The sequence below is a fragment of the Rhinocladiella mackenziei genome (assembly GCF_000835555.1).
Source record: "Rhinocladiella mackenziei CBS 650.93 unplaced genomic scaffold supercont1.2, whole genome shotgun sequence".
NCBI lineage: Eukaryota > Fungi > Ascomycota > Eurotiomycetes > Chaetothyriales > Herpotrichiellaceae > Rhinocladiella > Rhinocladiella mackenziei.
This window is the reverse complement of record NW_013550603.1, coordinates 765521-778720: the sequence shown is the minus strand read 5'-3', so window position 1 is coordinate 778720 and position 13200 is coordinate 765521. Positions and strand designations below refer to the sequence as shown.

General features: G+C 49.2%; 6 protein-coding genes across 6 annotated transcripts; 3 read left to right on the top strand and 3 right to left on the bottom strand.

Annotated features, from left to right (window-relative positions):
* Positions 1-119: 119 nt before the first annotated feature.
* Z518_02085 (uncharacterized protein) lies at positions 120-1078 on the bottom strand (the record flags this gene model as incomplete). The annotated part of the gene is made up of 2 exons (XM_013419114.1): positions 120-200; positions 260-1078. The coding sequence occupies 2 exons, from the start codon at positions 1076-1078 to the stop codon at positions 120-122; spliced, it is 900 nt and encodes a 299-aa protein (XP_013274568.1).
* Positions 1079-1691: 613 nt separating this feature from the next.
* Z518_02084 (uncharacterized protein) lies at positions 1692-3935 on the top strand (the record flags this gene model as incomplete). The annotated part of the gene is made up of 3 exons (XM_013419113.1): positions 1692-1782; positions 2005-2963; positions 3018-3935. 3 exons carry the CDS (start codon positions 1692-1694, stop codon positions 3933-3935), a joined length of 1968 nt encoding a protein of 655 aa, XP_013274567.1.
* Positions 3936-4700: 765 nt separating this feature from the next.
* On the top strand, positions 4701-6452 carry Z518_02083 (uncharacterized protein; the record flags this gene model as incomplete). The annotated part of the gene is made up of 3 exons (XM_013419112.1): positions 4701-5070; positions 5137-5206; positions 5258-6452. The coding sequence occupies 3 exons, from the start codon at positions 4701-4703 to the stop codon at positions 6450-6452; spliced, it is 1635 nt and encodes a 544-aa protein (XP_013274566.1).
* Positions 6453-6601: 149 nt separating this feature from the next.
* On the bottom strand, positions 6602-8513 carry Z518_02082 (uncharacterized protein; the record flags this gene model as incomplete). Its single annotated transcript, XM_013419111.1, has 3 exons — positions 6602-7469; positions 7537-7891; positions 7952-8513. The coding sequence occupies 3 exons, from the start codon at positions 8511-8513 to the stop codon at positions 6602-6604; spliced, it is 1785 nt and encodes a 594-aa protein (XP_013274565.1).
* Positions 8514-8734: 221 nt separating this feature from the next.
* On the bottom strand, positions 8735-10450 carry Z518_02081 (uncharacterized protein; the record flags this gene model as incomplete). The annotated part of the gene is made up of 4 exons (XM_013419110.1): positions 8735-9401; positions 9451-9584; positions 9634-9926; positions 9976-10450. 4 exons carry the CDS (start codon positions 10448-10450, stop codon positions 8735-8737), a joined length of 1569 nt encoding a protein of 522 aa, XP_013274564.1.
* Positions 10451-12348: 1898 nt separating this feature from the next.
* On the top strand, positions 12349-12845 carry Z518_02080 (uncharacterized protein; the record flags this gene model as incomplete). Its single annotated transcript, XM_013419109.1, has 2 exons — positions 12349-12552; positions 12585-12845. 2 exons carry the CDS (start codon positions 12349-12351, stop codon positions 12843-12845), a joined length of 465 nt encoding a protein of 154 aa, XP_013274563.1.
* Between the last annotated feature and the right edge of the window lie 355 nt (positions 12846-13200).

Genomic DNA, 13200 nt, shown 5'->3' with positions numbered 1-13200 from the left:
GCTGTCCGGGTATCTGATTTAGAGAAGATTATCGTTTTGTCTCCTCTACTTCAACCCAAGGTATCTATGGTGAAGAAATGGGATTCTATGCCTGTACAACCAAGGGTGGTGGTTTAATTTTACAATCCATCAGTCAGCTCACCCTTCGATTTCCATATCTCATATTCAAAGTCAGGCCGGAATTCTGTGTACAGTGTCTCCTGTTGATTTTCAATCAGCCGGGCGCTTCCGGAAAGTATGTATCGGTTGTAAGACATACCGGGTCTGCACCACTTTGATAAGTATATTCTGCCTCTCTGTCTCCAACGAAGACCTTTTCAATGCCTGCACTTTCAACCATGATTTGGACTTCGCAGGTTCGCTCCATCAAAGTAAAAAGATAGGCGGCTTCGTCGACTGTGCTGCCCGTCGTAAGAAGACCGTGATTCTGAAGAATGACAACCCTGTTTTTCTCGCCCAATGCTTGTGCAATCCTCTCACCTTCCTCCTTCTCTAGAACGACTCCTCCAAACGAGTTATAAACTGCCTGATTGTTCCAGAATGTACAAGCATCCTGATTAATGATGTCCAAGGGCCTGCCAAACGTTGACCACGCTTTCCCGGCGGGAGAATGGGTATGGCACGCGGCATTGATGTCCGGCCGGGCCTTGTGAATTGCCGAATGAATCATAAACCCGGCCGCATTGACGGCCACTTGGTTACCACCGATGACCTGTCCATTTTCATCCACATGGACCATGTCACTGGCCTTGAGCATGGCAAAATGCTTCCCTAACGGGTTGATCCAAAATGTTTTAGGGTCTACCGGGTCTCGCACGCTGATGTGTCCTGCAGTCCCTTCTGTGAATCCTTTGCGCGCGAAAACCCTGAAAGCCCCAGCCATATGTTCTAGTTGCCATTGTCGTTTCTTGTATGGGTCTTCGATAACTGGAATCCCGGGATAATCATAGCCTCCACAAGACACCGCTGCAAAATTGGGATTCTTGCTCTTTGCTTTGGCCTTTGCACGAAAGCTGTAGGCGGCAGATTGCGGAGTTGGGGAGGCCTCGGTTATCGTGGAAGTCGAGATGGGCGCCATGATGGAGATTTTTGTTATCTGAGAGAGAAACTGTGAGGATGAAGCCTTATCGACAAGAAATGGTGGAAGGCGGTGCGAGAGTTCACCGGAAATCCCCCGAAATCCAAAAACGGTCATCGGACGAACACAGAGCTGCAGAGAGTTGAGGGATGTCGCTTGATCCACCCCTCATGGCGACGGAGTTCTCCTCTGATAGAAAGAAGAAGGTGACAGCGGGCCAGTGAGAATGCTCAAAGATAGCACTCACCGTCTTGGCCATCCCCGCCTTTTGACAAGGCTTTCTGTTTCATGGTCGTTAGTTGACTGCCCCACTCTTGTTATCGTCTGCTACGAGGATTTTGGAGCTACCTCTATGAGCAGTCAGACTCTCAGATCTCGAATTTGGAGCAGGAAATTCTCAGCTTTTGTCAACAATGTTCGCCCCTGTCACACAGCTAAGTTGTTGAACTCAGATATCCGGAGATATCCAGGAGATAAGTCTTTCTCCACCGTGGACCCACATTTGGCTTTGACCCAGTTCAACCTTCAACTTTCATACGCACCACACGGGATGCATCGCCATTACATTCCTGCCACTTCTCAGTATTGAAACTGATTCCCCCGAGCTTCTAAAATGTCGCCGTCAACTTCATCAAGTCGTAAACGAACCAAGACCTTCACGGGCTGCTGGACTTGTCGAAGTCGGAAACTCAAGTGCGACGAAGGTCAGCCAATCTGCCGGCAATGTACCATCAAGAACCTGGACTGTGAAGGCTATGGCACCCGTTTGCAGTGGTTAGCCCCTGAGACTGGCCTTACCCACACCAGTGGACATGGGACACCTTCAGCCTTGGTTCGGACAACGATTTCTTCCAGGCGCCAGATCCTGGCAGGCAAGAACCATTTGCCTTATTTGCCATGAACATGAACTCACACTTGAGCAATAGCACCTACAATCTCCATTCTTGGAAGCGCTGAGATTGATGAAGCCCTGTCCACTATCGACAATTGCCCGTGGACAGGGTACGGCGAAGCAGGTTTGACAACAACTCGTGGTCCATTCGGCGTCTTCCAGGTCTCCACATCTGCCAATTCTCTGCCTTCTACGTCTGTCGAGTTTAGGACCAATGACGCCCAACCTGGACGCTGGAACGAAACGACATTGGAGAATCCCCAAATTCAGGAGTATCTGTCGACTGTTTTTGAAGAAGACTCCATCAGGAATGGTCATTCTCGTCAGCCCTCACAGAATTCATCTCAGAGTCCCCCCGACTTCAATTTGACGCAGCAGAATGAGCCATATTCTCCATTCTTTGACCAAAATCCATACCACAGCCCCTCAGTATCCCGGCCAGGATTACATTTCCCACACGAGACTCCTTGTTTTGTAGATCGGTTTGGGCAACAAGACTTGAATTGGCCCTCGTCGGGAGACCCGACATTCCAGTATGAGGAAGATGATGAGATTGAAGATCCGTTATCATTGTCATTTTACCAACCTCGTTCCACATTCATGTCTCACGACAATCGCTTTCTGTTGCAACACTACATGCATAAAGTGGTCAAACTCTTTTGCGTGATTGACAACACCAAAAGTCCATGGAGGTCATTTCACTTACCCCGAGCCCTTCAGAGCTGTGGGGAGCTCGGAGCATTTGGCGCGACTTCCAACGCCCGTAACGCTTTGCTTCATGCCATTTTATCGGTCAGCGCATATATTCTCGTCAACAATTTGACGATTGCAGGCCAAGACAAAGATATTGGGAAATGGTCAAGGATGGCGCTCCAATTGCGATACAAAGCCATCAGACTTTTAAAGCATTCCGTTGAACACGATCTTCATTCCAAATCCAAGCCCAAATACAAGGAGTTGTTGGCTGCCATGCTCTCCATGATAACGATTGACGTGAGATATTTGATCCCGAATCTTTTCGAAAGCATGGGCTGACACAGGACCTAGGTTGTTTCTGGCGATACAGGCACATGCTCGCTTCATCTCTCCGGGTGCGAGCAGCTCATTCGTAGTGCAAGTAAGACAAAGACTAAATATTCTCCCAAAGCAAGAGCCCTGCATCGAATTTTCTTCTATCTACGAACGATACATGCGAGTACAACCTTGGATAAACAAGATTGCCATCCAAATTGCCAGGCGCAATCGGCAGCTTCAGGCCCCCCAGATGATGCCTTGGAGACAGACAGAGTCGACGATGATGACTGGCTTGAGATGGGTGATAGTAGTTCCACGGACATGACTTCCTGCGAATATATCTACGGTGTTCCACAGAGTCTTCTCGTGGTCATGAGAAATGCAATACGAGTCGTCCAGCTGGTTGCTCGGTTTCGTCGGCGCAACCCGGGCGTTCTATACTCTACCAAACTAGCCGAAATGTGTGATGATATTGATGAAGAGATCCTCAACTGGCCAATCGAGTCCGAGCTATCGAAGTGCTCCTCGGTGTTGCGCGGAGATAATACGGGAAAAATCATCGACCATCAAACCCGGGCTTTTCATCACGCCATCGTCTTGTATTTCTCGCAACATGTCCGACTTATACATCATCGCCACTTGCGGCCGTATGTCGAAAGCGTGCTTTCGCATCTGGAAGCGATCGAAAAGATCAAGGACGAGTCAAAGGTCTATGCTGGACCTCTATTTTGGCCGGCCTTTATTGCTGCGTCCGAGGCATTCGACGCCTCTCTTCAGGTTCGCTTCAAAGCATGGTTTGACAGAGCAAAGCGATACGGCTTTCAGGCAGCCTGGGGGGGCAATGCCATCGCCCTTGAGGTCTGGAACAAAGACAGCACGCCAAAATCTCGAGTTACAAGCCAATGGCGAGCAATTGCCGAAGAAAGACAAGCTGAGTTGATGCTGACCTGAGCGATCTTGTCCATAGCTTCTTTCGAAAAGATTGACAATTCGGCGACACTCTTACCGGGAAAATACTACTGCCGAAGCCTTCAAAATGGTGATTTATATGTTATGGGAAGTATTCATCGGTCCCATGTCCGGGTGTGCTCGCTCCTACTCGACATAGACGGTGACAAAGGCCTCCTTCGAACATAGCTCTCGAGGCCCTCGTAGGAGTGCTTCGGTCAGGGGAGCGTGGCCAATCGATCATCCGACAATTGATTTGTGACCTTATCTAATGAGTGCTCCGGAGAAATCTACATCCAGCCATTCAGCCTTTCGCGTTTTATCACCCCACTTTCCGCTATCCCCTGGCTTGTTTCCTTATCTTGACCAAGCTGCCATTGGCCAGAATATTTCAAAGGCAACTCACGCCATCCGTTTCATGGTGAATAGACATTCTATACCGTATGTGCTACAAATTTGTGGGTATCAAACCTCTGGCTTATCGTCCCGTATCGCTTACCCAAGGCGAATTCTAGACGGTGTCCAAGGCAGGACTTTCACTTTCCGCAGTGGCCCATACGAGACGACTATGTTCTGAACGTTAAGATATCCGGGTTATCTCTTCTTGATGCTCCTGCCATGCCGTCCCAAATTGGTCCATTGATCTTTATATAAATGCCGCTGGCCACACATGGATACTTGCGTGCTCGCTAGCGAGTCCTGTGATCATCATTCACCCTTCCTCATCTGGAAGAATAAGTCAGCTTTATTTTTGATATGGGCGACAAAATGAACATGAAGTCCCCATCGGCCTTCGACAAGGAGACATCCAGTGACGATGTGGCTCCCGGCCAGGTCATCGATTATGCCGGCGAGCCTGAGAGCTCTCACCATGGAGAACTCCACCGCACGTTCAAAGCTCGCCATATTCAAATGATCACCCTCGGTGGCTGCATCGGCAGCGGTTTGTTCATCAGCACTGGCAAAGCCCTCCACAACGGCGGAGCGGCGTCAATGTTGATCGGTTACTCGCTCATTTGCAGCATGGCACTAGCGACGATGAATCTTTTGTCCGAAGCGACTTGCATCTGGCCGACTTCCGGTGGTTTCATCAATCATGCTGCTCGATTTGTTGACCCTGCAATGGGATTTGCTTGCGGTGAGTTGTACAATCTCCGAAGCAGCCTATACTTTTGTCCTGATTGAAAAAAAATTTTAACTACAGGTTTCACCGAGTGGTTTGCTTGGATGACGGTTGTTGCGGCAGAAGGTGCCATTGTCCGTGTCATCTTAACGTGAGCCTTTCCATGAGATATCATAGTTATAAACTTCTAACCACTCTCAAGCTTCTGGAGCGATGACTTGCCGACCGCGGCGGCTATGACAATCTATCTAGTCCTGGTCTTCGGAATCCATGCCCTCCCCAACCTATGGTTCGCAGAATTCGAGTTCGGCACCGCTGCATTGAAAGTTCTTTCCATGTTCATCATCATTTTCAGCTGTATCGCCATGGTCGCTGGCGCTGGACCCACCGGAAGTACCGACCATGCTTGGAATTATACCTCCGCCCCGGCCTTTCCCAATGGCATGAAGGGCCTTTGCACGACATTTACTCTCGCGGCATGGGCCACCGGTGGGCAGGAGATTATGTCGCTGAGTGCAGCTGAAGCACATAGGCCTCGATGGGACATGCCTAGAGCATGCAAGAACCTGTTCATCAGAATCCTAGTCTTTTACGAGCTTTCGATTGTTTTCATCACTATCCTAGTCCCGTACACGGAGGAGAGACTCCTTGGCACCAGCACCATTGCAAGTTCCCCATTCGTCATTGCCTTGGTCAATGCTGGAATCAAGGGTCTTCCCGACTTTTTGAACGCTGTGGTCTTGCTCGGCTTGGTTGCTATCGGAGCAGAGTCCATGTACGTCTCATCTCGAGCCATGATTGCTATGGCCACGATGGGCATGTTCCCCCGATTCCTCGGCCGTATCGACAAAAAGGGCAGACCTCGCTGGGCCCTCGCGATCACAGCGGCCTTCTCCACGGTCTGCACCTACATCAACTGCTCTAACACCGGCGGCATCATTTTCACGTGGTTTAGCTCCATCTCGGCCACCGTCTACTTCATGAGCTGGATGGCAATCTCTATCTCCAACGTCCAAATGCACAGAGCCATCAAATTACAAAACGACCCCGCCTGGACTCTGCCTTACGCATGGAAGTTGAGGGGCTTTCCCATCACCGCCATTTACTTATTCGTCACATCCTTCCTCGTCCTATTTGGAACCGGCTACGTTGCCCTGTTCCCCATCGGGGGTGCCCCTCCTAGTGCGGAAGCATTTTTCCAGACATTCCTGGGGGTTCCGATTTGGATTGCAGCTTATTTGGGGTACAAGTTATGCTTTCGTACCAAAATTGTTGACCCAGCGACCGCTGATTTGAAGACCGGACGACGTCCTTTGACCGAGGATGATATCGCGTTTTTGGATGCCTATTTTGCACAGCCCATGTGGAAGAGGATCCTGTCGTATGTTAGATTTTAAGAGCCCGAATCACTAGTGGATGGATGTCAATACAAGCCACCAAGGAGATCTTCCTCGAAAACAGTCGGCATTTTGGATTTGAGTATTTCACAAGTCGAAGAATATGAAAGGCAGGAGATAAAATGTAATACCCGTTTGTTCTCACACTCCTAGTTCATGCCAACAAATTCCGCTCTCTCCCTCAAAAATTCATCCACTGCGTCAAGGAACATCCGCAGCTCCTGCCTCGTTGTCACTGTCATGAGACTAATCATGCCCCGTCTGGCCAGCCAGAAACCTTTCTTCAACATATCGAAAAAGAACAGCTCCTTCAGCACTGAATTGCCTGAGTGGGCATCTGCGGCGCACTTGATCTCTTTGCCTGTGAAGTGGATGGTCATCAGGCTTCCAGTCCCACTGACGTGCATGGACGATTTATGCTTCTCCGATAGCTTATTCAACTCCTCACGCAACCAGACTCCTTTGTCGAATAGATCGGTGGCTTCGGATTCGGTCCAGACCTGCTCCAACACAGCCGTCGCAGTCGCCATCGTGGTGATGTTGTTATTGAATGTACCGCTGTGATAGACTCCTCCGGGATAACCAGGTTCCAAAAGACTCATAATCTCGGATTTCCCACCAAAGGCTCCGAAATTCTGGCCTCCCCCGGCAAAATACTTACCAAGACTCGTCATGTCAGGATAGACGCCGATCACATCTTGGTAGCCGTGAACGGACATGCGACTGGTCATGACTTCGTCGAAGAATAAGACGGCACCGGCTTCGGTTGCCAGGGCTCGACAGGCTTTGATGAAAGGGATATCTGCGGGAATACATCCTGAGGACCCTTGCATCAGTTCAACGAGGATACATGCTAGATCTGCCTTGTGTTCGTGGACAGCAGTTTCGAGTGCCGCGACGTTATTATAAGGCACCACTACCCAGTCATGAGGGGCGTTCATCGTCTTTTTGCCACTAGATTTCATGTTGTTCTCGCTTTCGGTTGCAAATGCTGCAAGGCCGCCGTGATATCCTCCTCTAGTGAAGGATCATTACTACCAAGGCAACCCAAATGGAAAGGGCTCGAGCTTCTAGCTCAACTTACTCGAAAACAATGATCTTGCTTTTCCCCGTATATGCCTTGACCAGCGCTAGCGCTGTCATGTTTGCCTCCGTACCGGAGTTGGAAAAGCGGATTTTGTCCATGGTTTTGAAGCGACGGCAAAATAGACTCGCTAACTTCCCTTCGTATTTGTTCAGGGCACCCAACCCGTAGCCTTGGTCGATGGCATCATGCATAGCCTTTTTAATAGCAGGGTAAGAGTGCCCGAACATGCACGCGCTGTATTCTCCGCACAGATCCAGATATTTATGCCCATCCACGTCCGTGAGATATGAGCCATCACCACCTGTCATCACCACGGGGAAGGGTTTCATGTAGATGACATTGCGAGTTGTTCCTGAAACCGAATTTAGTCAGCCAAAACTAAATAACGGACTCCAGTGAAAGTAGTTTATACCTCCTGGGAGTGAGACGTTGGAGCTCTCGTTAATGATCTTGCTTTTCGGGTTCAGTTTGGCAAAATCAAGGGTTGCCTCGTCGAGTACTGTAGCGAGGTCTGGGAGCGCGATCGGCATCTTGACTTTTGTGAGTTGATATGATTGATTTGATACGAAATATAAGATGGCGAGGTATTGACTGACATTGAGAGTAATGTATACTTCACAGACCAACACGCTCTGCTCTTCGAGTATCAAAAACATTGCCTGTACAGCCAATGACAGTGGTCCCTTGCTTATCGTACTCTCTGCTGCTGCTGATGGCTGCTGTTGCGGTGGGAACTCCTTCTCTTCGCTGTTACCTGCCGAATGGACAAGTCCGTCTTCCAACAAGCGGCTAAACAAGATTGCGCGTGCTTGTCTGGGAGTCTCAGCCTGACATGTGATGAGGCTCGCTACTCCGTGTTGTGCGAGTCGGAGTGATTTTGTGCAGTCAATGGCAACATCGACCAGTTTCATCAAGTCTCTCGAATGACAATATAATGTGGCTCTGTGCGTGTGTGGGGAATCGTGCAGGTGCATTGCTGAGTCTTTTCGCTTTCCATCTCAAAAAGGTTGGACTTCTGTTGACTATTGCCTCGTTTCGGCACCCTCGCGCATATTTGAAAAGCCAACCATTCTTGCAATGTAATATGGCAAGATTTGCCGCCCAAAATTTAAGGCAAGGGATAGGGTAATATTCACAGCCCAAAACATTGATGTCCCCAAAAATATCTGGATCCAGGCACTTGTCGTGATTGAGCTCAGGGATCCGAACGGCCCCTATCAATGGTCTCTGTAACTGCTTCCTCTATTCGGCCCAAAGAAGGATGTAGCCAGTTGTACCTCGATGGCATCGGCAAGAACGAGCTTTCGAGCTCCCGCTGTTTATCTGTGCTGATGTCAACAGCATCCAGAACCCTGCTCACAAATTCGTGTATCACTGAATCTGGAAAGGCTGTTTCGTGGAGCATCAGCGCAGCCCACAATAAACAGTCGCTGTCACATTCAGACAAATCATATACTGCACATAGTTTCCTTCCTTGTCCTTCGACGACTGCCACATTGGGAGCATTTCCGTGACCGCGTTGAATTCGATCACAGTAAAGGCAAAGATACGACACCGGCACCATGATCATTCGTTCCACCAGTTGGAGGTCTGGTGTTTCAGTGATCATGTACGCATCAGTCAAGAGCGTCAAAATGTCGACGGCGTCCGCGCTGTTTTGAGGATGGAAGACCTGGATTGCTCTTTCTAAATAGTCGATAACAGGAAAGTTGATCGAGCCTGTAAGACAAATCCTGCGGAATCCGGGCGGCAACTTCTCTATTCTCTGCCGAAGATCGTCAGGGACTGGCGATGAAGGATACCTTAGCCGGGCTTTCATGGCCTCTTGCTGCTTAACCCATGCACTGTAACCATGCTCGACCCTGACAATTGTTAGCCACAGCAAAGACAAAGCGTGGGGCGCGGACAAACTGTTGCACTCGGGTCCTCAAGTAAGTGCCCAGCCCTCTGTCCACTCCAAGAGTTTTGGGGCCACCTCTCATTGCCACGATTTTCCGGAGGCCCCCAGCATGGACCTGAATCCCCTTAAAATCCGCCAGCATCCCCTGGAAAATTGTCATTAAAGACTCAGCCATCTAAACTCAAAGAACTTACCGCGCAACCTGCCAACATAATGATGCTCAAGACGGTCGCATCACTGGTGCAGTTTTCATTCTTGACTATTCGGTCGTGAAGGATTTCTAAAGCCCGTTGAGAATGGAAGGCAAAATGAGGACTCCATTTCGCTTGGCCACTACGGAGGCGTTCTTGGTGGATCTGTGTATACGCAATAACAACATGGAAGAGCAGTACATCACCCAGTATCATCTGAAAATATGCGGTATAGGGTGGATTCCCGGGTGAGCCTAATAGCGATTCAATTGCTGGTGGAGCATACACTGAAGCATCTGCAAAGTGTCAGCCTTGATCACACTTGTTGTCTGAGGGCAAGCTCACAGTAATCGAAAGCGCTTTGCACAGTCGGGGTTGCCTTAACAGGATATATCGCAAACGGGTCCCCGCGAGGTCCGTCTCCAATCAATGTCCTCAAAGAGGGCAGTTGCTGAGCATCGTCATCAACGACATTCGCCTCTTTGCTCGGCCGATTCAGAAATAATTCCGTTCTCCTGTTTTTTGCCTTTCGCTTGGACTGCGCTGGATTTCTGAAAACAATGACTTGTGGAAGCGCTGTTTGCCTCTCAGCGGCATGTGTCTGGGGATGGTATGGTACTACGTTCTGATGACCGCCTCCAGCAGTCTCAGCCGATTCTCCGGTCTTGAGCTCAAGTTCTTTCTGTCTCAATGCTCGATTGATTTTGCGACGAGTCTTGCTCATGTACGAGTTGATCTGAAAGATCTCGCTGTCATCTCGTTTCATATGGTTAGCATCACTGTTGATAAAGAGCCATTGTGGGCTATCTCTAGACGCCATGAAGTCAACCCTTTAACCTATGAATCCAAACACCTATCCCCTGATCATGGCCGGAATTAGTGAGACGGTGACCCAGGATCCTTCCAGAAATTAAGAGGTTTTGAGCTAAGTTGGGGTGGCTTAGCCTGTGTTTGTAGGGTGGGACATTCTGTCCAATTGCACTCCACCACCAACGACTAAATCTGACTTAGCAAAAGTGTTTGCTCGGCATGGCTGCTTACAAAGAAACAGTTCGAAGACTCTTGGAGTTGGTGTGACTACAGCATCCGGCACCGGAATTGACCTCCCAATTGGCAACCTACGTCAGAAAACGATGGGAGGAACTGGAGTACCATCCGATGGACAGAGAAGGCTCGAACTGATGGGGTACAGTCACCATAACCTTCGCTTTGGCCCCCAATAAGGACACGTCTGAGCTTTTGACCTGATCAGTATCGGTGGAGCTAGCTGACATTTGGCTACCGCAATTATCCCAGACACTGCCATTGTCCCCGATTGTCGAATGTCAGGACAAAGATATTTCCAGAGGGTGCCGACGTCGGCGTGAGATAGAACGTCACTGGTCGAGATGGTTGTCACTCTCCAAGGCAAACTTGGGATAGAAAGAGACCAGGCTCATGCCATGGTTTTACATACTTGCTACCAGTCTTAGAACTGGACGGATTATTATCTGAGTAGACGGTGAATAACTACCAGCACCTACTCCTGCACACGAACACTTTCGTCTAACAATGTGATCTCGAACCATTGATCCGGAATTTGCATACCTCCATGCCAGATGGTTTCGTCTTATCCCAAGCTTCAGCGAACAGCGTTCTGGTCATTTGTTACTTTGACAATCTACGTCACGCCTTCGATTACTAACAGCTCCGCCTCATAGAGCGAGAACCAAGCAATCTGAAGCTTTTCCGATCGCACGTGTTATACACCGTGTAACTGTGGCTCTCAGCACCGAGGCTGATTGGTATAACTCGACCGGTTGACACGTGACAGGTACGCTGAAATTTCTCAATGGGGGGCATTGGTCGAGATTTTTGGCCGTCACATATTTTATTTCATTTTCATTCTGAACCTACTACTGCGTTCGCCCGTATCTGTGATGGGAGATTCAACGGAAAACATGCTGGCAATATCATCCAGGCGACTTTCTATTCATTTCGACGTCCACTGATAGTTATGCTCTCATAGAGCAGGGTATAAGTATGAATGAGTTTGATCGCACGAAAATGAGCGTCGAAAATCACTCTTCTGTTCCTGTATCCTGGGTGAAGTGCTAGCTTGATATGATCCTCGCATTCAAAAATGTCGCGGACAGTCATCTCCAAGGGGTCTTTTCGTGGTCTTCTAACTTTTCCTCAATACATTGGAACAGGAGCAAACGGCATCTCGGGCTCCGCGATGGTGGAAGTGGGGGATGATCTATGCCTTGTTGCGACGTCCTCCAGGTTGGTGACAACATGGAGAACGTGGTTCCTATTGCAGTCGATTTTCTAAATAGCGCTCCCGATGAGATTGCTAAAATTCTCAAGGGGGGATGATGGCGCTAATGTTATATGTCTAGCTGAGGAAGTGATTATATCTAATTTGCATCACATGTCCGGCCACCTCCGCTCCCAGGACAGAGTTTATGGAGCGACGTTGAAGAAACCACCACACAGAATGTCGCCTTGTTGTCTCACTTGCCGCAAGCTCTCCTGCTCGCAGAAATCAGTCCCAGGCGAATCCCGCTGCACAATGGTGCAAAATATTACGAGTGGCATCTCGGACCAATACCCAGACCTATGAAAGAATCTGACTCGCGGCATGGCATTCAAAGCGACCTTATTTTTCCGCAGAAAGGCCTTATGGAATACTGCACGAACAAAAATACCACTTGGGAGATTGGGAAACAGCAATTCATGTCGACTTTGATCGCTTATCATGCAGAATGGGCTTTGTTGACCCCGGAAGCAGGAACTCGAGCGCCATCGCTTGGAACAAATTCTGGCCTACACTTGCGGGCTGATACAAGACTTCCGTCGGTCTTCCCGCCGCCCATGCTGATGCATACCCGACCATCACCATATCGTATCCTGCTCCGCCACGTGGATTCGGCGGACCTGGTATGGTAAAGGTAAGTGTCAGCTTTCTAGAGTGGAGGAAAAACCCGGAGATTCTGCAAGCATGGGAGGAACTAAAGGTGAAACATGGATTGACGTGCAGTCCATTCGATGAGAAAGCACTGTGTACTTTCGGATTGATCGACGGAGAGGTTCTGGGTGGTTGGAGCAGGGTCATTAGCACGGACCAGAATCGCAAACTGGGTTGGCACGGGTTTGTGGATACCAAAAGTGGCGCGGTCAAGCAGGTCATCATGGAGATGGCAGATCTTCGTATGGCGTTGCCTCTTGCATAGTTTGAGGCTGACACAGTTGACTGAGAGGAGTCATTTATTGTTATTGGTGTTGCCAACGATTGCGCTTGCTGCGGCCATCTCACAACGGTGCACTTTCAGACAAGTTTGATTGAGGGATGAATTCAATTCAGTCTACATATACCCCCGGTTGGTCTATTATGAACGTCAGTAGGGACCAGGGTCGGTATTCCTGTCAGAAAGATTCTCTCAATCTTTCGGGAAGTCCGTCCAACAGAACTGCTTTGATGTATCGCCTCAGCGGACTTTTGCTCGAACTTGCATAGGGCCATACGCATCCTTGCTTCTCTTGCTGCATATGGAGACGGCTATAGGCCTACGGAGTACTGTAAGTATA